Source organism: Eretmochelys imbricata, chromosome 7 (assembly GCF_965152235.1).
Source record: "Eretmochelys imbricata isolate rEreImb1 chromosome 7, rEreImb1.hap1, whole genome shotgun sequence".
In the NCBI taxonomy this organism is placed as follows: domain Eukaryota; kingdom Metazoa; phylum Chordata; order Testudines; family Cheloniidae; genus Eretmochelys; species Eretmochelys imbricata.
The window spans coordinates 81,640,520-81,664,822 of NC_135578.1; the positions used below are offsets into that span (position 1 = coordinate 81,640,520).

At 37.9% G+C, this 24,303-nt stretch overlaps 1 protein-coding gene across 3 annotated transcripts in view; it reads left to right on the top strand.

The window, feature by feature from the left end:
* Positions 1–8,175, top strand: part of TET1 (tet methylcytosine dioxygenase 1) — a 123,355-nt gene extending 115,180 nt beyond the window's left edge. For all 3 annotated transcript variants that reach the window (XM_077821766.1, XM_077821767.1, XM_077821770.1), the window contains one exon: positions 5,851–8,175. In XM_077821766.1, coding sequence (XP_077677892.1) covers positions 5,851–6,992 — 1,142 coding nt within the window. In that variant the 3' untranslated portion in view covers positions 6,993–8,175. The remainder of the gene's footprint in view (positions 1–5,850) is intronic.
* The last annotated feature ends 16,128 nt before the right edge of the window (positions 8,176–24,303 follow it).

Sequence of the window (24,303 nt, forward strand, 5' to 3'; positions counted from 1 at the left end):
AACAGAGGGACATTTAATTAAATTGAAAGGTAGCAAGTCCAAAACTAATAAAAGGAAATACTTTTTTACATAAGGTATAGTTAACTTACGGAACTCCTTGCTTCAAGGTATCATTAAGGACAAGATCTTAGCCAATTTAAAATGATTAAAAATGGATATGGAAAATGAGTCCAGCCATTATTACATTAGATGGGATAAGCATTTTAGCTAAAAGATACAAACTCCCATATTTCAGGACATATGAGGTTGACAACTAACAGAAGATGGTACAAGGGTTAGGAAGAAATCCTCCCTGCCAACAAATTAGAGAATCAGGGAGTAACTTTTTCACCGTAATAACTTTTTCATATTTTTTCACCATAATAACTTTTTCCACCATAAGACAGATGTCAAAAAGTATTTGAGAAAGCAGTTAATATCTGAGGTATAACCTACAGTAAAATATCAGAAACCTGGAAATAAAATAGGGTGCTGGAGAGAGAGGAGCTGTAGTGATTACAAGTGTGGTGGGTAACCACGGTCAGTTGGAGGATGCCTTTTGTACATAACCTGTAAATGATTTGGGAGATCATCAAAAACAAGATTTTCAAATTTGTTTAGTTTGACAAAACTAAAACTGGGGACAGAGTTAATAAGGAAAAAGATAACTATGTTCCAAAGGATTTGTATTTCCTAGGCCAGTGGTTCTCAAAACCAGTCCGCCGCTTGTGCGGGGAAAGCCCCTGGCGGGCTGGGCCAGTTTGTTTACCTGCCACCGCAGGTTCGGCCCAGTGCGGCTCCCACTGGCCGCGGTTCGCCGCTCCAGGCCAATGGGGGCTGTGGGAAGCGGCGGCCGGTACGTCCCTTGGCCCGCGCCGCTTCCCACAGCCCCCATTGGCCTGGAGCCGCGATCAACCCAACCTGTTTATGTGGCAGGTAAACAAACCGGTCCAGCCCGCCAGGGGCTTTCCCTGAATAAGCGGCGGACCGGCTTTGAGAACCACTGTCCTAGGCAACTGGGTCAGCAGATGGCTAATGCAGGTTAAAGTAAGGTAGAAAAATGTAAAATAATTAGTCTAAAACCAAACTACCAACTAAGTAACCAATAAATAATTAGTACAGGGTTAATAAATAATCCAATGTACTAATCAGGAAAAATGATCCAGCAGGTATATTAAAATCTCTCTAGGGAAAAAGTGTAATTTTTAGTGCCAAGCTTCAGGGACTCTCCTTAACTTTTTTAGGAACATAGAAATTGCCATAACAGATCAGGGTAGGGATTCATGTAGTCCAATAACCTGTTCCTGACAGTGGCAATTACCTGATAGTGAAAAATATACTCCTGAGAACGTAAATCTATTGCATGTAAACCACTGTTGTAGAGTTATTAATAAGTAAATTAATATTTACTTGTTTATATGGGATTGCCGGTACAAAGGAGTGGCTTTAATGTGAAAACATTTTCCATATAGTGTATCTTTTGCTTGCGTCTTCTCTGTGATCTTGGAAATTGTGTCTTGTATGTGATCTTGTTGATTAAAAGACGTTTTTTTTCTCCAAGTTGAAAAAATGTTTTTTCTCATAAGAAGTTGGTGGTGAGCAAACTAAACCCTTCAAAAACAGAAAGTATAGAAATACACAAAAGTTCTCCCAAACTCGTTTAATTTTTCTTTGTGCGCTTTATCGCAGAAAACCTGAAAACAATGAGAGAGTCCTCGGACCAAAAACTGCCCATCTTCATCACTTTGGTGGCTGAACATTGAGAAGTGATCTAACAGGAGTACCTTGAATTGTTGATAGACTAATGTTCGTTAATTTAGCATTTACACCAAAACACACCAATCTTTGCAGCCACAGTTTAAAAACATCTTGAGTTTCACAATTTTCCCTGTTACTGTTTTACATTCAGGGACAGATGCGTGGAGTGAAATATCATCAGTAGGGTCCCACCAAATTCACGGCCATGAAAAAAGCGTCACAGACAGTTAAATCTGGTCTCCCCCGTGAAATCTGGTCTTTATTATACAGATTTCAGTGGAAAGAGGAGCATTTCTCAAATTGGGGGTCCTGACCCAAAAGAGGATTGTGGGGATGGGTTGCAAGGTTATTGTAGTGGGGATGCAGTATTGCCACCCTTACTTCTGCACTGCCTTAAGAGCTGGGAGGCTGGAGAGCGGTGGCTGCTGGCCAAGCGTCCAGCTCTGAAGGCAGCACCCTGCCAGCAGCAGCGCAGAAGTAAGGGTGGCAATACCATGCCATGCCATCCTTGGATGCCATACCATCACTCACTGCTGCTGGCGCCAGGCCACCCGCTAATCCCCTAGGCCACCCGAAAACCCGCATCGCCTTGAAGCGCAGGGCCCCCCAATGCAAGGGGCCTGAGGGAGTTGCCCCAGTCCGTCCTATGTATGGGACGACTCTGCTGGGCACCACCAAACATACAAATGTGGTGCCCATGCCCTTAACTCCATTTAGCAAAGGCCTTTTTTTTTTGGTTTGGGAATACAATTCTTCAAAGTCTTTAGACTTCTTGGTCTTAGAATACAATACTCTGACTTTATCTTATGCTACTAATAATCAGAGTGCAACTTGATCATATTTATTTCAGTTTTTTTAGTCCTTTACTCCCCTCTTTCTTCATTAAGTAAATCACTGTAAACCTTTTATGGGGAAAATGAATGGTAAATAGTACAGTACTTTTTTCAAGTGTTTATTAAACCATTAAGATCAAAGTTCCCCTTTGAACTTAGCTCTACTTATTTTTTCACTGGAATACTCACAAATAGCTCATAAAACATCTTCTCTTCCTATTATAAAATGTATTCCTGCTACGATCATGACAAATTTTTCAATAAAATTTGCATTTTTTTTAATATTGTGGTAGCAGAAGCAGATTGAGTGAACTTTGTTAAGCACATACTTTGCTCAGCTGAGACCCTAAATTATTGTAAAAAGAAAAGGAGTACTTGTGGCACCTTAGAGACTAACCAATTTATTTGAGCATGAGCTTTCGTGAGCTACAGCTCACTTCATCGGATCCGATGAAGTGAGCTGTAGCTCACGAAAGCTCATGCTCAAATAAATTGGTTAGTCTCTAAGGTGCCACAAGTACTCCTTTTCTTTTTGCGAATACAGACTAACACGGCTGTTACTCTGAAACCTGTAAATTATTGTAGTTTGTTGTTATGCTGATGAGGAAGAGTTTTTTTCACCCTGAGGCCACAGATGGCAGCTTCCAACTTTTCCTGGGAGTGCTCAGCCCCAGACCCTGTCCCCACTCCACCCCTTCCCCCAAATCTTCATCCCACCTGTTCCATCCCCTCCCCTGAGCACACCCCATCCCCACTTCTCCCCCTCCCTCCCAGTGCCTCCTGCATGCTGCAGAATAGCAGATCCGCGGGAGGCACTGGGAGGAAGGGGGAGGATAGGTGGGGCCACCAGCAAGCTGGAAGCACTGCGGGGGATGAGGCAGGGAGGGGAGCTTGGCTGCAAGTGCGTGCTAACCACCCACTAATTTTTTTCTGTGGGTGCTCCAGCCTTGTAGCACCCATGGAGTTGGCACCTATGCTGCAGGCCATGTTTCAGGTGCTGCTTTGAGCAGGTACAGCATGCATGCAGCATTGATATATAGTGACTGGCTCTGGGCAGTCCTTTGTGGATGACTAAGTACTAAATGAGGTTTTCTCCTCTCTAACCCCTGCAAATACCTCACACCTCCTGATCTGAGTACCTCTATACTTTAAGAACTTTTGTGCTTGGGAAAGATGCCCGTTTTGACAGCCCTTGAAATCATATATGCACAGAATAAATACAATAAAGGTAGAGATTCAGCAGACTTCCTCACATAGTCCTGCTAATGTGCCTGTATTCTGTTCTGAATGAATCACTTCTAAAGATGAAAGGATTACTCATAACCATTCAGTCCTTGGACTTTGCTCGCTCCATTTATGTCACCAAACTGCCATCAGATGGTACTGTCTTTGTCGTCTCTACTAGGCTGAAGCAGAATTGAACCAGTAATTTAAAGATGAAAAGCTCTATAGCTAAGCTTTTCAGCTGGTTCCTATATGCCAGTAAAAATGGGTCCCAAACTGTGAGACCAAAATAGGGCAATATGCTGGCCAACTCCAGTAGTCCAATTGGTATTTGGAGAGAGAGAGTCCCTGGAAACAGCAGTGTCCTACATGTACTCTTAATAATTTCTGTGTATCTAATAGTTTTGAATTAACTTTTCAGGCTCCTTTGTAATATTTTTTTTCTTCCAGTCATAACCATCTCTTGTCTCTTTTGTTTTGGTTTTATTTTCAGAGGAGTTTCTAGCTCCACATATTACAAGATCTACAAAAAAATATGTTTTTGTGTTTCTCTGCTTGAATATGGATATTCTCTAGGTGGAAAATATTAACTTCTGCCACTATGTCAAATGTAGTCTCAACATGCACAGTTGCCTTTTCAACTGGAGTTCACTGCCAGGTGATTAAGAATATATACTAGTAACCACCAAGCAATGTCAAATTCTTTCCAGCAACTGGGCATTTAATTGTGATTCTTCTGTCTTTACTAAACTTAAATGTATTTTTGTTTCTCCCTTGATTTTATGGTATGTACCCACCATGTCACTCAGATTTCATTTTAATTACTAGGCTAAACTTACTGTGTTACATTTTTAGGAAGGCGTCTGTATTGTTTTTAAGTAAATGACTAATGTAGTTTTATTTTGTATTTCACTGAGGGGGTCTTTAAAAGAAAAGAACTATAAGATTTTTAATACTCAGAAATGTCAATTTAGATAAGTAACCTCCATAAATTAAATCACCTGTGTATTAATTGGATTATGTGTTCACTGTACCTCAGTTTCCTTTTCTTTCATTTTAGTTAGATATATATGCCTATCTCCAGTACTACTAATATCCAATTAGAAAGGCATCATTTACTAAAGGAAACAGTACTTCTATAGTTAGTATTCATTAGACAGATACTTGAGCATTCCATATATTTATGGAGCACAGAAGAAACTTCTTGAGAACCTGTCTTTATGAAAATGTTCAAGAATTCTCTATGGCATGCCAGTTTGTCAGCAAGGCAGCCATTAAACAATTCCAGGTCCTGATACAAAGCCCATGGAAGCTAATGGGAGTCTTTCCTATGACTTTAGATCAAACTCTTATTTATTACAAGAACAAGCCAGCTGAGGAGGGCACCGCATGAAAGTGCACAATTTGCAACAGGTCAAGAAAGACTAGCTATGACTAAAGAACAGACAAAAATTGAGCCAAATATGTTTCAGACAAAATTTGGAACCACTCTAATTTGGCAAACAAACAGAAGACAGAGTCAAATCAGTTGTTGCCACTCTGCAAAAATGGATTTACCTGGATCATATCTTCAGATGAATCCACTGTGTGAATAATAATCCGCTATTTAATTAAGCAGTTATTGTAATAGAGGAAGGTTTTTGTGTTGAATTGGAAACAAGCTGAAATAAACGTTTTCTTGGATCATAATTTGGGGTAAAACAGTCACTGAATTATGATAGTTCTACATATGGTGCTCATTTGATAAAAGAATATTTCACAGAGGGATGAATAAAATAATTTAGGCAAGAAATTTATGCATGTTTTCTGTTTTATATACCAGCATTGACCAGTCTGTAATGAAGTGATTAAGACCCTAATTCAGCAAATACTCATGCATGCTTTTAAGTCGTACAAATAGTCCCAATGACATAAATTTGATCATTTTGAAAAAATGTAGTCACTGTCCATATTTTCCAAATTATTGAACAAGTGGGAAACATCACTATAATAAGCTATATTTTGAATAACTGAACAAGGAAAAGATACTTACGTTTTGGTATGCATTTTTTTTTAGGGAACAAAACAGATGCTTTGCAACCTGGAATAAAAATGGAGACTTCAGATCACCTTTATGCCATGAAACATACTTCAAATGCTACTAAAAGTTGCTCTGTATTAAAACAATATACTGCTTCCTCCCCTTTTAAGGTGGATAGTTTACATCCTTATTCGTCGTTAACACATAAGCCTAGCATAACAGCAGTGACTGATATTCAACAAGATTTTTCAGTTCCCTACGGGTATTTTGAATGCAGTAGTAAGCAACCTCATGTCACACCTTATATTAAATGTAAGAATTTTGATGTGTCAGTTAAAGATTATACTGGAATTTTGCTGAATGAAAAGAGGAATGGTGTGCCACCAATTCTTCCAGATATTACTGTTTCAGACCACCCAACCCTTAAAGACCCCCTGCATAGTATACTTGAACACCTACCAGATGACAAGCAAAATTGTCAACTGCAATTAGAAAATGCTCCTTCGCAATTGATCAACCCTTGTGATATGTCGGTACCATTAAACTCTCCGACAAAGGATGTAACCAGAAATGAAGCTAACACGTCTCATAAATGTCCAGTGGAAAAAGGTGGCTCCCATCAAGAACAGATTTGTGATTCCAAAGCTAGCGATGAAAAGCAAAGGAATGTGCTGGCAGAACCAATGGATTCTGAAGAAAAAGCTGATGAAATGTGGTCAGACAGTGAGCACAATTTTTTGGATGATGATATTGGTGGTGTTGCTGTGGCACCTTCTCATGGTTCTATCTTAATTGAATGTGCAAGACGTGAACTCCATGCCACAACACCCATTAAGAAACCAAACCGCAGTCATCCCACACGAATCTCTTTAGTCTTCTACCAACACAAAAATTTAAATGAGCCAAAACATGGATTAGCAATGTGGGAAGCAAAGATGGCTGAGAGAGCAAAAGAGAAGGAAAAAGAAGCAGAAAGATTAGGGACTGAAAATACTGAACTAAAATCTAGCAGCAGGAAAACCAAGCAGAGCAGTGAAACCAGAGAGATTTTCTATGAAGAAAATGAGTTCAACCAAATTCCATCACGCAGAGCGTTAACAGTAACTCAAGATAATGTAATAACAGTGTCTTCTTATGCCCTCACTAGAGTTGCAGGGCCCTATAACCATTGGGCATAGGTTTTAGTAGCAGATGCCTTGCCTTGGTGCAGTGTTATACAGTATTTCTTTAAGGTGCTGTTAAAGAACAGAGTCATGTGTAGTTTACTATTTGTTCATCTCAACCATTTTAAGGCTGAGGTAAAAATGGGGATTTATCTTAAACTGTGACTTTATATTTTAACATTTGGTGGTGCTTGAGCACATTTTAAGCAAAAAAAAAATTGTATAGTTTTAATATGTTCTAAAAGAAGATTTTGGTTAGGTTATTAACCTTGATTGAATCATTCAGTTTATTACCTTTAGGAAATTATATTTTGGTGCTTTAAATCAAATCTGTTTACTACAGAACAAGTCATTTATAGGGATTTTAACAGATTCACATTTTATGATGTAAAATCAAATTATACAGTGATAGCTCTACACAGTTCTTGGTGCTTGACCACATCAAACAGTAAAAATAAGCTGAATTATTACTTCATGGTGCCATTGCTCTAACAACTTCCAATCATTGCTAAAAAGTCCAAATTACAGATAAATCTTTTAAGAGAACCAATGAAATTTTCTCTCTCTAGAGTTTTCATAATGTATAAAATGAAGTTATCACTAGTGATGGCTGGAAGTTGTTTGTAAGCTGTAAATATATATTTTAAAAGCACTTTCTATTTTTAAAATTAACTTGAACTAGTATAGTATGAGGATCATATTGTCTAAGGTTTGTGCATACTCTACAGAAGAAATCATTTTGTTCTTGCTGTGTAGATTTCCATACTGTTACAATTGCAATATGTATGCTAATGACATATGTGATTGTTTTTAGACTTTCCCTTTTTCCATTGAAGGTTTTTATGTTACATATAAACAGAAGAGTAATAAAATGCAGACACTTTTAATTATTTACAAATATGGAATGAAGAAACATCTTGTTCAATGTGTGTTGCTATTGGGGAATTAAATAATTAATTTTTTAAAGACAGAAATTATGATGATTTATTTGAGCAATAAGCACATTAGTCTGACTCATCTAAAGCATTGCAAGTTATGTGACACAACCAAATGTTCCTAATGCCTCAGGGGTAGGATCGTTTTGGGATTTTAAAAAAAAAAAAAAAAGGTACCCCCTAGAGTTGCCTTACTCTGTTCCGAAAAAAAGTTATAAAAATGACAAACTAAAGTAAGAAATTTTCAATATCTAATGTTTAAAAGCAAGTCTTATTTGATAATTCTCTTCCAGAATGTTCACTAGCTAATCAGAATGCTTTTTCAGTTCAGTGGGGGTTTTTTTTTTTTTTTTTACAAGCATGTTTTGTATCATTTTTAACAATGATTTATTTATACATTTCATATGGGAACAGTTGTTAGTTACAAACATTTGAATTTATGTTCTGCATTTCAGTTGGAAAATTCACACATCACCAAATGATTATGGTTACATTTTGCTAAATGAGGAAAAGTAGACACTCCATTCAGAAATAATGTAGCATCCATCCCGCTCTTCTTTCTCTGATTCTTCTCTCCTCCTCATTTCTGTTTTATTATTTATTTATTGAATCATCTAATCACCAGACAAAAAAGTTGTTTAAGTAAGGACCTTGTCCTGCAAGCCTTACTCACCTTCTCAGTCCAATTAAAGTCAGTGGGACTACCCACGTAAGGCCTACTCTTGTGCATAATGGTTGTGGGATAAGATCCTACGGGTCAAGCTCTACCTTAATTTTACCTGTGAATACTCACAGTGTATGTAATCCCATAGATGTAACTGAGGTTAGTATTTTCTATTGAGAACTTATACCAGTAATATACTTGATAATACTATAATGCAGTGGTGCTGTAACAAAAGTAATCTGAAATGTCTAGATCCACTTTATCTAATACCTAGACAAGGTGCTTTTTTCTTTAAAAGTTCTATAATAATTGTGATATTTACAGTTTTGGTACAAAGAATATGTGAATTTTGTTTTTTACACACAGTGCTAACTAGAACCCTGATCCTGAAAATACTTACAGGTAGGAGCAGGTCCAATGAATTCAATATTTGCAGGATCAAGGCCTAAAGTTGCAATCACTATGTAATGATATTGGGCTAAACCTAAAATCCTTATGTAGACTGACTATTGAAATTAACAGGAATTTTAATGGATAAGGACAGGAGGATTGGACCCATTCTTTGTATTTTATCTAGTTCAAAGTAAAATTTGTGAAAACCCCATATGCTGCAAATTTTAGTTTAAAGCCTGTTAGTTCAAGTACAGGATATGAAGGGATTATAAATAATAAAAATGTCAATATTATGCCATCATTTTGTACCAGCAGTTTTCTGCTTTTTGAATATGTAAAGTACAGTATACATGTAATCATTATGGTATATTGTGTGCCTTAGATTTCCATTTTAAAACTTGTCTATTTTTTGTGAGGCTAAAAATTACAGCTGTATATACAGTAAGTAGTATTCTAAGTTGCTCCAGCTGCTCCAACAACATATTTGCTATCTGAGTACCCTTGTTTAGCACCATGGTCAATTATCTACCAGAAGGATTACTTTGCTACTAGTAAGTATCACTGATAACACTGATAGATTTAGACATATTATAACTTCACAATAATTTCACTATGCCATATGCATGTATAGTGCAGAATGAAGGAATTCTTTATTTCTCAGCAATTCTACTAAATACCATTTTTATTTCAAAATTTAGTAGGAAAAGTTTCAGGGCTGTTATTCTGCTTACAAGAAATTCAAGAAATATTAAAATGGCTGGAATTTCCGTTTGAATCCTTCCAGACCTTTAGGCTTGTGTGTGATTAGGCAGTTCAAGTAATAGAGAAAACACCAGCTTCCTCAAATACCTGAAAAGCAGAATAGGAGCATCTTAAATGGCATCTTTAAGTATGTTTGTCTTTTACAAGGCACTTCTCAGTTAACTATCAGTAGGGACTCAGCAAGTCCAACAGGGAAATCCAGCTCTAATAGATTCGTAATGTTAAAAGAGAACAGTATGTCTGAAAAGCAAATATTTTCTAGTAAATATATTGCAGTATGAGAAATACATCTATTTACTGTATTTACAGCTGTGTGCTATTTATTATAACATTTCAGAATATTTATCAGTCTTGTGCACACAGATCAATGTTGTATTGAGTAAGATTGTACTTGCAACAATATTGTCCTCTTAAAAGTTACGAATTTTAGGAAGTGACTCTTTCCCTTCCATCCCACACAACTGCTCTATGACTTCCTCTCATGCTCATAGACGCATAAACTTTAAGGTCAGAAAGGACCATCATGATCATCTAGTCTGACCTCCTGCACATTGCAGAAGCAGGATCTTTCCAGATTGGCCAGCCAGGTCAGGAAGCACATCTGAAGACAAAACAGCTAGGAAAAACGGTATACTTCCCTTGATCTGTAACAAACTTATATTGATTTCAATAGGAGTTTTTGTTCATAGACAGACAGCACTGTAGGGCTCCAAGTCTTTAACTCACAGTTCTTGACAGTTTGTTTCCCCAATACCACCACCTTTTATATCACCTCACAGTATACCACCAAGGACTGTTGCAACATAACATAGCAACCTTTGATTTTCCGGCAAGAATATCCCTATACGCTCCCTCTACTAGGCCTGCACCATCACAACACCTCATTTTGGAGGAAAGGAGTGATGCTCTCTAGAGACAAGTATAAGGGGATAGCCGTGTAAGTCTGTATCCACAAAAACAAGGAGTCCAGTCGCACCATAAAGATTAACAGATTTATTTGAGCATAAGCTTTCCTGGAATTGGCACCTCATCGATTATTGGGAGTGGACTACACCCTGATTGAATTGGCCCTGTCAGCACTGGTTCTCCACTTGTGAGATAACTCCCTTCTCTTCAGGTGTCAGTATATTTATGTCTGCATCTGTAATTTTCACTCCATGCATCTGAAGAAGTGGGTTTTTTACCTATGAAAGCTTATGCTCAAATATAACTGTTAGTCTTTAAGGTGCCACCGGACTCCTTGTTGTTTTTGCTCTCTAGAGAGTATCACTCCTGTTTGACTCTCAGGGGTCACTGTTGCAATAGTACAATAGCTCCCATTGAAACTGTGAGTGTTACCACTGCAATACTCCTGCACATGCAGGTACCTCGTTCCTTGGATCAAGCTGGGATCTGACACTTAGAACCCACAGATAGTAGCAGAGAGTATGACTATAAGGCCATATGACCAGCTCACCTCAAATATTGTAATAATACTGTACAAAATTCATACAAAGACTTAATTGCTCATAAGCTACAATTAAGATGTGATCATATCTTTCTGCAAATAATCCTGATTTTATAAGTCAATGTTTTGTACTTACAGTGACCACCATTAAAACAAGTCATGCTTAGTTACCAGAATGTGTCCCTATGCTTCAAATAGGAAATAACTCTAGTATCTGAAGTAATATGGTATGATAACTGTAGGTAAAAAGCAACTTTTTAATGCTTACTAGTATACATAACACACAATTGTTTTCTCCTCTAAAAACCTTTCAAACACCATTGCAGTATTATTCTAACTTTAGTGGGTCAAGTTCTACTCTCATTCACATCTGTTTAACCCCTCTGCAGTTACTGGAGCTCTGCAGATGCAAATACAGTAGGATTTGGGCCAATATGTTAATGTGCTTCTAGTTAAATGTAGAATTTTTAGGAAACCTTGCAAACGAAATTGTATTTGCATTTTTATATTTAAAATGTAGGGCACAATCCTACCTTAAATTACACGGGGGAAGATCAATATGACTCTGTGTGAAATCAGCTACCTGGTCAGGCCGAGTGATAAAATATGCTTTCTAATTTACAGGCTGCATAAATAATTCATTTCTTCTGAAATTTGCACAGAAGTGCTTGTAGTATGGACACGTACTCCCTCCCAATATTTGAAAAATTAATTTATATGCCAGTTTTCAGACTATTTACATGTATCAACATTTGTGATATTCATGCAGTATTAAATGAATGACCTCTCACATCCACTGTGGCAGTTAAAATAGCATTTCTTCAGTAGTGAGATCTTTTTGGCAGGTCTTTGCAGTAAAATTGTCGTCGTGTTTTATTTCTCACATATGGAAGAGTTGGATGGCTAACCATAACACATTATAAAAGCCCTTGATCACGCGTTGTGAAATTATAGATGAGGAAGAGGCCAATCACATATGGGAACTCTTTTCTAATTTAACCAAGTGGCTGTTCAACCAGTAACAGCTATAAGGCCACTTTATCATCAAAAAGTAAAGTGCAAAGAAATACAATAATTGTGTTATGACATTCTGGCATTGCCTTGCAATCTCTGTGCCATAACAATTTCTGTTTGATAGGGATGTGTCATCACATCATGTCACTATGTACTGATGTATGTTAATTCCATTCCTCCACTTCCTCTTGTGGAATCAATTTCTTCTCTGTTCTGTCTGCCCCAATCTGTACTGGCCTCTGGAAAAAGAGAAGTCACTCTTACTTTGATCTGCCTAATACATGTACCCTGGACAGAGACGTGAGCACTGCTATAATCGCTCACTCTGCCTCAGATCCAGATAGAGCAAGTGGAGGACTAATCGGATATATGAAGCCCAAAATAGTTATAAACCAGGCTATGAAGAACCGCATGCAGCTTGTGAGCCCTGACTTGACTTGCTCCTTAAGCCGTTTCTTGGTTGCCTAGGTACTGTATATCCATATCACCACTGTTTATTTAGATATATCAAATTTTAAATACACAATCTTTTTTTACTAAAGTGTAAAACTATGGCACATTTATATCCATCTCTTTCTTTTTAATCTTATCTTAGAAGCATGGTCAGTGTAAAAAGTACTGAGATTTTGACTGCTCAGTATTTCAGTGGAGTAGAAGTGAAACCACAGATCAGAGTTTTCTGGGATCACCTGATATTTTAGAAAAATTGTCTTGAATTATATTGTTTATATGGTACTGATGTATGCTGCTGTAAAACTATATGAATGCTATTTTCCTGGGACTCTGACAGAGGAGAGATATGTATCACTTGAGGCTATCCCAGGGACCAAAAAATCTCTAATAATATTTAATTAGGTACAAGTATGTAGAAGATTAGGAATAGCCTCTAAATGTTATGGGCCAGATTCTGATATGTTACACTCAGGTACATCCAGAGTAACTCTACTGAAGTCAATTGAGTTACTCCATATATACGCAGGTGTGACTGAGATCAGACTCTGTCCTCTGTCTATGCTAGAGATCGTCTATTTCCTTTGATGTATGATTCAAAGTTAGTACTAACTTCATGTTAACTTTATCATTATATTAAAATATTTTAGATGTTTCAGAGGAGTTAGTTAAATGTTTCAGTTTGAGTGTAATATTTCAGTGTCATTTGTGTGCTGCTTTGTTTTCTAAATAATGGAGATAATTCTCAGTGTATACTACATCTTCTCCCTCTAGGACATTTCATTTGCTAGCTTCAGCCCTAGGCATTAACTTCTGTTCTGTATAGATGACACTGAACTATACAACTCGCTCATTTCATGCTTTGATTCCTTTGTAGCTCATCTGCTGTATTTACCCATTTTGTCTGTCAGTGCTTGGTGACCCTATAGCCTTCTGCTGTTGAATGCTTTAAAGAGTTATAACTTCCTGCATACAAGTCTTCTAATTCTCTTTAGCATGGACCTTTGCTCCCAAGGGTAGCAATGTAAGCATCAGCCTTGCTCCTGACTTTTATTTTTTAATCTCACCTCTTCCTTGTCTGTAAATCTGTTTATCTCCACCTCTGAAATTTACAAGAAATTATTATTAATGTAACTCTTTCAAAATCTATATTTCATGTCAATCATTTTCTGTCTTAACTCTGATAGTTGCCTTTTTTATCATCCTGTTATAGCCTAACTCTTCCATGGAGTGCAGAATGCTGCAGTTAAATTACTTTTTCATTACAAGAAAGAGGGGCATTTCAGTCCACCCCTTCACCTTCACTATCAATCTTCATATCCACTTGTAAACTGTCCATTTATTTTTCAAAACTCTCCATAAACTTTTGGCATCCTACCTTTCTGACCCTCTATCCACATATAGTCAACAAAGTCCGTTTTGCCAGTATTGGCCTCTTCTCTGCCCACAGACTCAGCTCTCCAGAGCTGAAGATCATTCTTTGCTTGTACTGCTGCATCTCTGGCATTCTGTCTTTCCTTCTGTATGATTTACTCTGTTCAAATCTTGACATAATAGATAAGATTATGACTCTCCCTGCAAAGACCCACAAGCAGGAGAAGGTGCTTCTTTGTGTCTTCTGTTTGTCCCTGTTCATGGATCAGCCATAATCCCAGTGGGAAGTTCAAGGACTGCATAAAAGTTAGTGCCACCACTGGCCCTAGACTCTCCAAAGAGGAGTGGAGTTATGGATTTGCCTTTTCTTCCTCCCTTCACAGCAGCAAGCAGGGCTGATTTGGCTTGAGCAGGAAGGAGTAGAACACAAACTGCACTCTGTGAAAAGGTACAGGGGTTCCAGCTTTGCTGTGTGCTTCTCCACTCTGTTAAAATTCTCTTTGGGACTCCTACTATTCCCCAGCCTCTTCTTACTTCCCCCCATCCCAAATGGGCTGTAGCTTAAAGCCACATTTTAGCCCAAATCTTCCCATTCTCTTTAGCCTACAAATGACACTAGATCCTCAGTACTGCATCCTTCAGTTCTTCCCCCACCATAGCTAATCTGCAAGAACACTTGCATGTTTATCACTTTTAATGTTAACTGTTTTCTTTTGTCCTACTGGATCTTCATCCATGTCATTTTTCCTTTTATGAGTTGCTGTGCGCAGCTTGAAAGTCTTCTCTCTTCTGCCTCTTTCTTTTAAGCATTTTATGACACTTTGAATGAAGGCTGCTATATCAAGATAAGTTGTACTGTTGTGTGATTCAGAACCTGCAGGGTTAATGCAAATGAAGTTAAATTGATGGTACAGTGACACAGTGTTCATTGGTGTCTAATTCTAAAATGCTAAAAGCTCCCAATGATTTATTTGCAGTGACTGCAGGATTGGGCCTTCAATGGTTTTCGATGTTGAGTCATACATCAATCACTGTTTCAGGTTGACAGCATTTTTAAATGTGGCTGTACTGTCACTCGACTGTTCTCCCCACTTTGTGCGCCATTACGGCCTTCCACATAAAGTCAAAGGGTACAATGCTGTTATAAATAGATGCCAACATTTTCTGTGGGTAGGAAGTAGAACACAATTGACAATTAAGCTACATAGAGATGTCATATGCAGTAGACTGAATGTATTCAAAAAAATTGCTGTTGTAGCGTCACATTGGAACAGGTTTCAGAGGAGCAGCCGTGTCAGGCTGTATCCGCAAAAAGAACAGGAGTAGTTGTGGCACCTTCGAGACTAACCAATATATTTGAGCATAAGCTTCATGAGCTACAGCTCGCTGCATCCGATGAAGTGAGCTGTAGCTCACGAAAGCTTATGCTCCGATACATTGGTTAGTCTCTAAGGTGCCACAAGTCCTCCTTTTCTTATTGGAATAGATGTCAACCATTTGACACTTAATCGATATCACAACTGTTGCCACAGAACATTTTAATACTGTATTGTGGAAGATTTTATGAACTGTTCGATAAACATTTTCGATGTCTTACTTGTTTCTTGTTATATACTATTACAATGCTAAAGTTTTTTTAAATATAAAAATAAAGGACCTTTTTCTCATTTACGCTAAGGCCCTTTAACACCACTCTGAGAGAACAAAATGACATTAAAGTGGAAGTGAATGAAACTGACACATAGTAAGGTGTCTTTACTCTACCAGGGTGGTTTAAAGAAATCCTAGTGTAACTGAGAATCAAGCCTCAAAATTGACTGTGCAATCATCAATGGATGATCTGCTTTATATCTCTACTGCACACATATTGGCCAGCAAGATCCAAACCATTACACTGGTGTTTAGTTTAGAGAAAATTAGAAATGTAGTTTAGAAAGATATTCTAATCTAGCTTCTTTTGTAGGATATCCAACTGTAGGCTGACCTTCTTTCCCCATCTTGCCTACAAAAAGAATGTGGTAAGGGGTTTGTACCTCAAATTAGTGCCCTGGCTATAGAACTGGTAGGATTGTGAATAATAAAAATTGCAAATTTGAGCAATTTTTCCTCAAATAATTATTCACAATGTTTTTATTATCATTATTAGACAGCTTTACTTGACCACTTGAAGCGGGGTTGTGAGAATTCACCCAGCTCCATTCTCTGCTGACATAAGATCCAGTGAGGTTTGTTATACTGTGTAATATTGCCACACTAGAGGGAAATGTGAGGCACAAAGCTAAAAGCCAAAGTTTTCTCACCACCCTAATTTTGGTGATATTAGACAGCAAAACCATTAGCCCAGTCCTGCATGCCTGAGTCATGAAAAAACTTCCATTGCAGCCAGTGTGAGTTTTGCATTAGCAAGTATTGAGCCTCAGAAGCTTACACTATTGTATTGGAATTATAAAATGGTCCCCTAAAAATAAACAAATGCTGAGGAGAAAAAAGCATTTGCTTTTCATTTTTACATGTCTAAACTGTGGTGATACTGTACATCACTATAACAGACTTCTTTTTACTTTTGTGAATGTCACTTTATAATTCTAGCAAAACACAAGGCAACCTTTGCATTTTGAATGTTGTAAGCCTCTAGTCCTCAGAATATCTCCCAAGATTAAAAAAAATATTACAAATCCAGAGAGGCAAACTGAATATTCCAATAAAGTTAAAAGAAAATCTGTTTTAAGTATTAATATTGGACATTTAATACTTCTACTATTTCTTTGCTGAGTTTGGAAGAGGACAGTTCTTGGTAATGTCACAATATCGTGATATGTCATAAATGCTTTTTAAAAACTTGACGTTACCAGACATTATAATAATTATAATAACAACATTATTTTTTAAGGCTACAATGTCACATTCAGAGAGTGCAGTTTGATTCTCTCCTGACTTTTATGAAAAAACTAAAAAGGTACAGTATGCCAAAGGAGAAAAATTGATTTTTGTTTGATCAATATATTCTGTATATTTCTTGCTTTCTTTATATGGAATGCATTTAATATTTATTTTGCAGCTTTGAACTTCTGTGTTTTAGGGATTTGGTGGTATTGTTTTGTTTATTGGTGTTATCAACCTACTGTATTTAGACCTGAAAAAATGAAATAACTTTTGAAAGACAAAATACAATTTTCTTTTTAACATTAACATATTTTTAGTTCCTAAAGGAGAAAAAAAAAAACAGAAAGAGAAAGCACTTCATTATGTCACAGTATGTACAGAAGAAAGTTTAAAAGTTACTTCATTTCTCATACATTTGGGACCCATCTAGTGTAAATCCACATAGCACCATTCAAGTTAGAGAAGCTATGTGGATTTACATCAGTGAGGATCTGACCCTTGAAATCTTCTCTGCAGCAAAGGGAACTCTTACCAGCAGTACTTGAAGACTTGTGAGTTGTGACTGCATGTTACTTGAAAGACTTACTTAAACTCTGTTTTTGGTGCAAGCAGTTGTTGTACACAATTTCATGTTTATGTAGCAAGATGCATTGAAATGTTGATAATAGTGTTGAAACATACATGTAAAGATTGTTGTTGTGGAAATTGTCTGTTCTGTTATATTTTTCTTGTGTGTCTCATTATCTGTTTAGAACGTAAATTTTCATTTTTTTATCGTCCTAACTGAATAAGGCTAAATGAATACTGTAATTGAAAATATATTTTAAATCTTGTCATGAGTTTTTAAAAAAAGACTATTACAAATTGTATCATTCCTGATTACACAGAACTTTGTGGGTGGTTTTAAATAAATTTTATACTTCTATTTTGCACTCAGTTGTCTAATTTTTCTTTCCTATATTTATTAAATCTTTCTGTTTTGTAAATATACATTTCAAAACAATATTATTTTTGTGTTTCCAAACACAAATAAAAAGAGTAGATTCCTGATCATATGTGGCCTGATCCTGCTAAGACAAAATGCACGTTGAAGTCATTTGAGGAGGACAGGAGGATTGGGCAATGATAGGTCCTGATCCCATACATCTTGTTCCAGGATCAAGGCCATAGTATGTAATGTAGAACAAAATCTTACACCCATATAATTGAACTTATTGCTCAAACAAATAGTATTTGAAATTTACTTTTATGTAAACTTTTATTTTAATCAAGCAATAAATACTGATTCCATAGCTAGGAATAGTTTAGTATTGTAGTACCTATGAGGATGCTAATAAACTTTCAGCCTAATATGATGGGCCTGGGAGGCAGTTATGCTCACCAAAATCATGATAGTCTCTGGATTCTGTACACTGAATACATCTTTTCTCTTTTATAATTAGTAAAATAAAAGCAATTCCTTTTCATCTTATTAAGGAAGTTGTTTAAAAAAAAAAAACAAGTAGTTGTCATTAGTTTTCTTATAAAAGTACTTTCCGTTTTGTGAAGTATTTTCCCAACAAAATTTTCCAGTTTTATCATTAACACTTTTGGTTATATTTGGGTATTTATTTATGGTGAACACAAACTGACCGATTCACCCCTGCTGGAGTCCAGGAGTACAGTCTGATCCCATCTAACCCTGTGGGCTACCTGCATTGGATGGGGGAATCAGCAAGTGGAATCAGTATCTCCCAGGATTCCTGCCCCTTCCCTCACCAATCCCTGCTTGTTTATTTGCAGGGCTGAGGTATTCAGTTCAAGGCCCCGCAGCAACAGATGTGGTCAAAAATTTTGAATTCTTGTTTTTCAGCAAAAAAGACAAAAATGTTAGCCAACATTGTTGCAAAAAGTGTCCCACAGCAACTCTCAGGCTCAACGCTCTCCTCTCACTACTTCCATTAATACAGTACTCTGTAGAAAGAAATTCTGTTCTGCTGATCTGAGGAGACTGTGACCATTCAGGTTATTTTTCTCTTTTTTTTTTTTCCCCCAATTAAAAAATTCAGTCCAAAAAGCTTGTATTATCAAGTTCTTTCTGAAAACTGGAATCCCCAAAAGTTAGGAAATTCTACTCGTCTGAGGTTTCAGTTACAGGAAGGCTCCTTGCCAATCTGGGCGGATACAGGCCTGTGGCTTTTTACAGTGACCGATCCACCAGCCTTGCCCCCACTTTACCTCCACATCATACTTAACAACTCTTTCAACAGATACATATTTTCTACAGCCAAATATACACTTTATGTCAAGAGTTGGAGGCAGTTTATTATCAGAATACGTAAGATGAATTTCACATGTCAATATTGTAAAACATGTTTGAAGCGTAATAGAATATTTATGTACCTTTAATTTGTTAGGGTCATAGGGCTTTAAAGTGTAGCGTTCTTGTCACATATTTGGCATATGAGTTACATTAGTTATTGCAGCAACTCCAAGTTAATTTTTTTTTTGTAGGGGCTATCTTTCAGTGTTTAGAAGCATCCCACTATCTGATAACAACTAGTCTGATGGAGCATGATACTGCAGTTCAAATACTGTCTGTGATATCTTAATGATTTTTATGCTGGTCATAGATAGATTTCCATTGAATATTGTTGGCTCATATTTTTGTAAATATCCCTCCAGATAATCCATTGTAGATAATCCATTGTAGAACAATCTTTAGGATTATTTATTGAGGGTTAAATTCTGCCAAGTGCAAAGGGCACACAAAGTCCTACATGCATCAAAACTTGACTTACAGCTTAAAATGAGGGTTAAGTAGTTGGCAGGGCTTTGCATGGACCTCCTGCACTAGAGTGAATTTTAAACTCAGACCTGATTTTTTTTTTAAACCACAAACAAAATTCTGCTTTAGCTAATGCTATTTTGGGTTAAGAATTGACATATGTGCTTTAATATAAAAAAAAAATTACTAAGGAAGCCTGTTACGTGTTTTGGATCCATGACACACTGAAGTAAATGTAAAAAAAAATGTTTAAATCTAATCCCAGACACGACATTAGCTATTGGTTGAACAATGACCCTGTGTTTTCTCAAGAAGAATCTAAATCATTCCACCATCTGCTCACAATCTGATCCACTTTTCTGAATGGTCATAATCCTGGTAGAACTTCTTCTGCTTGTATAACACACAGAAGTTACCCAAAATTCTTAACTAAAGCACTTCTCCCAAAGGGCAGAATCTGAACCTTCATCTCTGCTATATTCTGCTGCCCAGTTGCTCTCCTGACAAATGGGTAGTATTTCTCACCTGTCCCATTCAAAGGAGGTCCAAGGTTGCTTATAGAGGCTGCAGGACGGAGTTGCACTTCTTTGATTTAGGCCACCAGAAATTTTGCCTCCTGCTGCAGAAGGTGGCTGTTCAGTTTCTTGTGACCATTTTGTTTTACATTAAATTGTATTCCTTTTTTATATAATAGCAACTTTGGTTCAGCTTCTAGCTCTGCTGTCCCTCAATGGAGGAAACTCTGTAGCACTAAAGGTATAGCCCTTTGGTTCCTCAGGTGCAGCCCCCCCTTCAGCAGGCTCCCTCTGCGCCCCTACCACAGTACTGGAAAAGCCCTGCAAGCACTGAGTCAGGTGATAGTCCAAGAGGTGTTACAGACAGCTTTTCAGAAGCCATGGAGGATGATCTGTGTCCTGCTGCTTCAAGCCCCAACTCTCACTCTGTCAGGGCAGGAGGCTTTGAGTTGGACTGTGCACCAGGTCCTCAACACTCTCACCATGCTGCAGTCATGAGACATTTCAACCAGGAGCATGAAGATTCCCAAGGAGAGGAGAACCCCCCGCTGCCTGCTCAGGTGTAAGTCTTCCGAACAGCAGAGATTCCAGGTCTAAAAAGGCAAAAGCAAGCATCCCCTTTGCAAGGAAATAATTTGTATTCTTAATGGGCAAGTGGTTTTAAAATCATAGTTTACATTTTTTCTCCGTTGCCCTCCTACCTTGAGGAAGTGTTTGCTGGGGTATTTTTCCTGAACAGAAGCTCTCACTGTGCTCAGTATGGGACTCCCTGCAGCATGTTTGGGCATGAGGAGAAGCCTGTTACTTCAATGAAGCCAGGTCTCCAGCTGCAGCAAAATAGGAAATGGGCTTGTCTGGCTTTCAGCCCTGCAGATCCTGACTCTGCCAGAGAAGGAAGCTCGGAATGCAGGCAGCCACAGAATAGGAATTGTGCCACTCTGTTTCTCAGCCAACAAACACTTGATCTTTCAGGGAAAGAAGCTCAGACCTGAAAGGTGGAGAGGAGGGTCTCTCTCCATAAACTGGCCAGAACAGAGGCATGTAAGGACTCCATTCCCCATGCAGCTGTGTTATCATGGGATTACAGATGGGAAAGTGAAAAAGCCTTTCCCAGGTTCAAAATGGCTCCTGATTTACCAAGTAAAGCCCCATGAGGTAGTAGGTTTCTCCTAAAGTATTCAAATGTGTGCTGGCTTGGGGAAGCAGGCAGACAACCTCCCAGGGGCTATTCCCACAATCAGGGTACTAGTCCTAGTACCCTCCCTTGACTGTCTCTTGTAAATAGCCGATGGGCAGTACCAAACACATACCAACCCTGATCAAAAAAATCCAAACAAATCCCAAAACACTGTTGACTCTCCAAAGACAGTGGCTTGCATGAAATGTATTAATATTCATAATAATAATGAAATAACTTTCCTCTCAAGCAAAATTAGAAACAGGGTTTCCCATACTCTCCTCCTTTGAGGATATCATAAGATCCAAATGAAGTCTGCTGATTAAAACCAAATGTTAAACTAAAATGTTACATTAAAACAAACACATATTCATAAGTTTGTGAACCAATTGTTGGCTCAGCAGAACCTGTCCTAGTGAAAGGCACAGACACACCTTCAGAAGGTCACTTCCTTCCAAAAGATCCCATAAACAGTCAGAGTGAGAACATGACATTGAAATTTCAAAGCCATTGAGACCAAATGTATTTTCTATACATAGTAAAGAAAATCTATGTGGTGGCAGGTGGCTTTAATAGAACGAGCAGGCACAGGCAAGCCAGCATGCTCCGCTGTATGAAAGCCAACTTTCCATGGCAGCTGGCAGGGGAGCCTCCAGACGTGTGTGTGAAGCAAAGGGGTTGGGTGGAGAAAGAGGATTTTACTGATTGTCCTGCTGCTTTGTGACCTACAGTCCACTACTGCAGAGCAGAGATGTCTCCAGGCTGTATTGCTCCTGTACTACAATATAATTCTGTCTTGTTTCCACATAATGGCCTCTAAATAACTAACTGAAACATGTTAGATTTCAATTCCTTGTTTTTTTAAAGAAACCTGTCACTTCTTTTTGATTCCATTGGTATGGGGTTTTTATTCAAGACTTTATCATTTCAGCTCATTCACATTATTAATCAGAGCATTTGGGAGGATTTGCTCCATAACTGAGGTAACAGCTGGTCCAAATATTAATTGAACCTAGCAGGGTTGTATGCAAAAATCTGTACCTTGACTGTACTTGCACTGCTGTCTGTACTGCAGCTTCCCTGTGAAGAGAGGTCTTCATTGCCCAGAGTAAAAGCCTTCTCCTCTATAGGATAGCCACCATCTTGAGCAGCCTTCCTCTGTTGCCTCATTCTCCTTCAATCTCCCTCTCTCACTTACTTTTCATCTAATTCAAAAATTCATCCAGAACCATGTTGTCTGCTCCTTTTAACTTTTTTCTCTACTAATATATTTATGTTAACTTTGTGGGCTGAGTCATCCCTGTTGTAATTCCATGGAAGTTAGTGGTCAAACCAGGCAATTACTGCAATAATTAATTCTGTGAAATATTATGGGATACAGTTTGTATGAACAATGCTATATAAAATGAAGTCATATGGTATACTGACTTGGAAAATTACTTTGTGGGAAGTGGGTGTAATTTGGAAATCATTGTGTGAAACTTTTAAAGATTATCTGAGCAAGAGAGTTAATTATTTCTACTTCCTCCAGCATTTATTATATTTATTAAAGGTAAGCATACCTTGGCTACTTGGTTCTACCACCTGTCAGCTGTAGGAACTTTGCCAACTCAGGTAACTTGAGTTTTGTTATATCTGGGTGAATATTACATAGTTGTGAGGCAAGTGAGCTTTTCTTATGGTTTGCAGCAAGTCCCCTTCCATTTACCTTTTAACAACAATTGTAGAGAAGGCTGATTGTGCACTAATATATGCGTCTAGTTAAGGATTGCATCTGATTGGCATAAACTAGAGCAGAATGCAGCCACCCTCATTTTTAATACAGAGTTCTTATCTGGGGAAGCTGTGAGTACCAGCTGGCAATGCAAGCTGCTACATCAAGATGGATCACGATGAAACTCACAGCCTCACTGAGTGTAACAGGGTGACTGTCTCCTTAAGGTAGTGAGGACTAGTGGCAGTCCAACACCTGTTTATAGTGTAAGGGCCTGGGACCAGGAGCCTTGTGGAGTGGGTGGGGCAAGGCTCCCATCTCTCCCAGCCAATCAGGACAAAGAAGTCTGGGAAGACAGCTGTCTCTTCCCTCTGAATGGAGGAGGGGATGAAAAATAGGTGAAGTGGGAGCAGACTTTTCCATCCTTGAGACTGGAGTTATGAAATCTCAAAAAATATATAATTTTTTAGTTGTTACAACAGCTGAATTGGCAGGAGTAACATTAGCATTCAACTGGATAAGGGACATAAAGCCTAGCTGCACCTGTTATCTTTTCAGATTCCCCATCAGCTATCCTGGCAATTAAAGGAGGTACCTCAAAAAGCAGGCGTGATCTAATACATTAAATATTGTTTTTGACAATAGTGCTTCAATAAGAACAAAATACTAGCCTGGATTACAGCACACACTGGGATACCTGGCAATGAAATGGCAGATAAAGAAGCAAAAAAAATTTTAAAATGGAGAAATTGATATAGATTCCTTTGAGTAAGGAGGAATTTAAGAGCTTAGTTTTTAAAAGGATTTGAAAAGGAATGGCAAGAATTGTGGATCAAGGAGAAAAGAGGAAGAAGATTCTATGAAGTGTGCCCTAAAGAGAGGATAATGCACTACTCCAGAGTTATGAAGGGATCAGTGAAGTACTTGTATTTATACTGTTAACCAGTCACTGTGGTTTGAACAATCATTTTTATTGATCAGAGACACAAAGATGGGCTATGTAACATATGTAAGGTTAAAGAAGCAGTTGAATCCAGGAAAGAAAGGCTCTTTCTGAAGAATTCAGATGCTTTAAGGTGACAGAATATACTATGAGGGGTTTAGTGACAGTATTGGGAAAGTGGGGTAACATTAAAAAAGCTCTACTATTAGAGCAGGATAAGAGTGTAGTGGCATAAATATACAGGGAATATCGTAGGTGGCAGTTATATTCAGTAGATAAGTCTGCTTC